General features: G+C 34.9%; 1 protein-coding gene across 1 annotated transcript; it reads left to right on the top strand.

Annotated features, from left to right (window-relative positions):
• The first annotated feature begins 327 nt into the window (after positions 1-327).
• Positions 328-3,169, top strand: LOC113770614 (probable 2-oxoglutarate-dependent dioxygenase AOP1). The gene is made up of 3 exons (XM_027315130.1): positions 328-1,013; positions 1,144-1,465; positions 2,652-3,169. The coding sequence occupies exons 1-3, from the start codon at positions 640-642 to the stop codon at positions 2,889-2,891; spliced, it is 936 nt and encodes a 311-aa protein (XP_027170931.1). The 5' UTR covers positions 328-639; the 3' UTR covers positions 2,892-3,169.
• The last annotated feature ends 338 nt before the right edge of the window (positions 3,170-3,507 follow it).

Here is a 3,507-nt window from a genome sequence, read left to right as displayed (position 1 = left end):
CATAGACTATGATACAACCAATGAATGAGGTAGGCTGAAATAATAGAGAGCTTGAATACTTATCTTCACCTACTGCAATGTTTAATTGCTTGTTTAGAATGTGCATTTGGACGAAATCTAATCTAATCTAATCCTTTCACACTCCCCATTTTCTTAGAGATTTGCATTAAAGATTGTTCAAAGTATCAATCACATATTCACATGCAAGTAAATTGACAGCACTGAAAATTTAAAGACTTGCGTTCCCTTGATGTCCTATCACGGAGCATTTTTCTACTAATTTCGGTACCGTTTTTAGAAGTGATTGGGGGATAGTGGAGTCCATAACTGCGCAGAGTGGACATCACATGCTTCTGGTTTTTTAACTGTGCAGTCTGCTGCATGGAAGCTCAGGAAAGTCGGTGCCTGGCTTTGATTTCGGTGTAGATGCTGTGTTACTTTGGATTACTCGCCCTTGGAATTGACGAAGAGTGTCTTGACACTAAAAAGCAATCAGAAAGCAAAAAATAAATGAAAAAAAGAGACACCACTATATTTATTGGCTCTTCAAATACCAGCATTGGCTACCCCTTATTGTTAATTGATCAGGCTAAATTGAGCTACGGGAAGTGCGTATAAGGAAAGAGGCTGCCTAAAACCATGGAATGCGCTTCAAATATCAGGCTTCCGGTCATAAATTTAACGGAGGAAATCCTAAGATCCGGAAAAGATTCTTGGACTGAAGCGCGAAACATTGTCACACGGGCATTTGAAGAGTATGGCTGTTTCATAGCTGTTCATGATAAGTATCCTTCAGAGGTTAGTGATTCCATGTTCTCTGAGCTGCAAGATTTGTTTAACCTCCCGTTGGAGATTAAAGTCCGAAACACTTCTCAAACTCCCCTCATTGGTTATGCTCGGCCAAGACCCAACGTGCACCTCTACGAAAGCCTGAGCATTGAAGATGCAACAAATCTTGAAGCAGTCGAGAAGTTCGCAAATCAGATGTCGCCCTCCAAAAATAACCATTTCTGGTAAACTTGTTTCCATTAATATGTAATTCTTCTTATAGTTTATTGCTACTATGCATTATTCATATCCTAAATGCTTACCTTTTTTTTTTAATATTTTTTTTTTTTTTTGAATATGCCCTCCCACGACTAGCGAACTGTTTCATTGCTATGCAAATCAAGTAGCAGAATTAGATAAAATGGTGAGCAAATTTGTGTTTGAAAGCTATGGTGTGGAGAAGTACCACGAATCTCATGTGGGATCAGTGACTTATACTGTTAGACTCATAAGGTACAGGGTACCCGAACAGAATGAGGTGAATGTCGGCGTTGCTCCTCATACTGACAAGAACTTCATAACCATACTTCAACAGAATGAAGCTGATGGTTTAGAAGTTCAGTTGAAGAATGGAAGCTGGATTCCTATTGATTTTCCTCCTTCCTCCGTAGTAGTCATGGCTGGAGATGTATTCTCGGTGAGATATTTTCTTTTTTGTCATTAAATGTGCAAGCCTGGATCATATTAAACTTGATTAGTTACAACATTGCAATCCTCTAAAAATCCATGTTTTAAAATTCCATTTTCCTTTTCAAATCATTTCCCTTTGTCATGAATATACCGGGACAATTTTTATGTGTTTTCACCTGGAACAAAAATGAAAACAAATATGCAGAAGAAAGATTAGACAATAACAATATATTAATACTCAAGTGTGGAGGGTTGAGACACGGATATTTCTGTTTTTCTTTAAAGTGATTCAAGCCTCTATAAAAGAATAAACTCTAATGCATATTTCTATTTCTCTTTAAAGTGATTCAAGCCTCTATAAAAGAATCAACTCTAGTGCAGCAGGTTTTCTAACTTGTCATTTCCAAGATACACCATTTCAGCCATACTTACTAACACTCTCTTTAGACTACACAACTAGGAGAGTATACCTTTATAAATGCCTTATTTTTTTCTTGTCTAACTATGATATAGAAAATAATGAATTTAGACACAAAAGACATAAACTGTTGTAGGAGAATTTTTCTATCTCAACTATGCATATATATATATATATATATATAGGTGAAGAAAAGTTAGATAAACATAAACTATATTCCTAATAAAATACTAAGTAAATGCTGAAATTATTGGCCATTCAAAACATATTCAATTTTATATTGTAGGTTACAAAAAACTTATTGTAATTGAAAAATCATAATTTCACATTCTTTGGTCAATACCCATTCAATCCAAATTTGAATTGTAAGTTACAATACCTCGAAGTAATTGAAAAGTCATAATTTCATATAATAAATCTTCAGGAAAAATCATTCAAACACCTATAAATTTCAGAAAATTTCAATAATTTAATTGAGAATTTAATTATTTTATTAAAATACTACAACATTATGTAAAAAGCAAAAAACAAAGTTAAAAAACTTTGGTTCAATTAGAAAACTTGATTCAATAATGGCTTCGCCATACATTATCTAAGTTGGATGTGTTATGGTCAAATTAAAACGAAAAGGAAAAAGGCCTCACAGATGTTACTACCTTAATCATCTAGAATATTGGCATGGCATTTGTGCCATAACTTTCGGTATTTTTTTTTGTAAATGCTGACTTGTATAGTGGATATTAATACATTGATTGTATACATTTTTGAAATGCAGGCGTGGAGCAACGGTAGAGTGCATTCCCCATTTCATAGAGTAACTATGAAGGGAAAAGAAAGGCATTCGATTGCACAGTTCGCCTATTGCAAGAAATTGGTAGAGACACCAACAGAGCTGGTTGATGATGAACACCCCTTATTATATGAGCCATTGGACAATTTTGGTTATCTCCGATTCTTGAGCACAGATGATAATTGGAATACTCCGAATCCACTGAAGGCCTATTGTGGCGTCTAAAACACCAGACGCATCGATTTTTATGGATGAAAAGCTTTTTCTTCTTTTAAGTCGATGTTTATTCTTCTCCCCTATTGTGCCCACTTTTTCTTGAAAATGTTAGGGGAGTAGCTTTCTCCAGGATTAATCTATGAAATAGTAGTGTTTATTTTAGTGTGCTATCTGTTTTGTACCTAGAAGAAATAAATAAGGGAAAAGAAAGAAATTGGAGGGATACAAATAAATAAAATTTGGCAAGTAATCTACTGTTCAATCAAAAGGATTTGGAGGTTGAGGCATCTGATGAGATATTTTCTTTCTTTCCATTTCAATCTCTTTTTTTTTTTTTTGTCGAAACGTTAGCTTTATATATATAGCCAATAATTTACAGTAATTGGACAAAGGTCCAACCAAAAGGACAATCTCAGTTGGACATAGTTCAGCATAAATTATCTAAACTGACAAATACAACTTAATCACGTGATACACATATTAATCACTAAGCAAGATTACTGTACTCGGGGGCCCTCAAAATATCTGCTGATTTGGTGGCCTTTTGTTAAAAGCCAATTGTGATGAGACTTTTCTGCCCACGGTAGCAGCAGCAATGCCAGGAGGTCAACTGTGTTCTGTGGGG

This window comes from Coffea eugenioides, chromosome 5 (assembly GCF_003713205.1).
Source record: "Coffea eugenioides isolate CCC68of chromosome 5, Ceug_1.0, whole genome shotgun sequence".
NCBI classification, from domain to species: Eukaryota; Viridiplantae; Streptophyta; class Magnoliopsida; order Gentianales; family Rubiaceae; genus Coffea; species Coffea eugenioides.
This window is presented reverse-complemented; position numbering and strand designations above follow the sequence as displayed.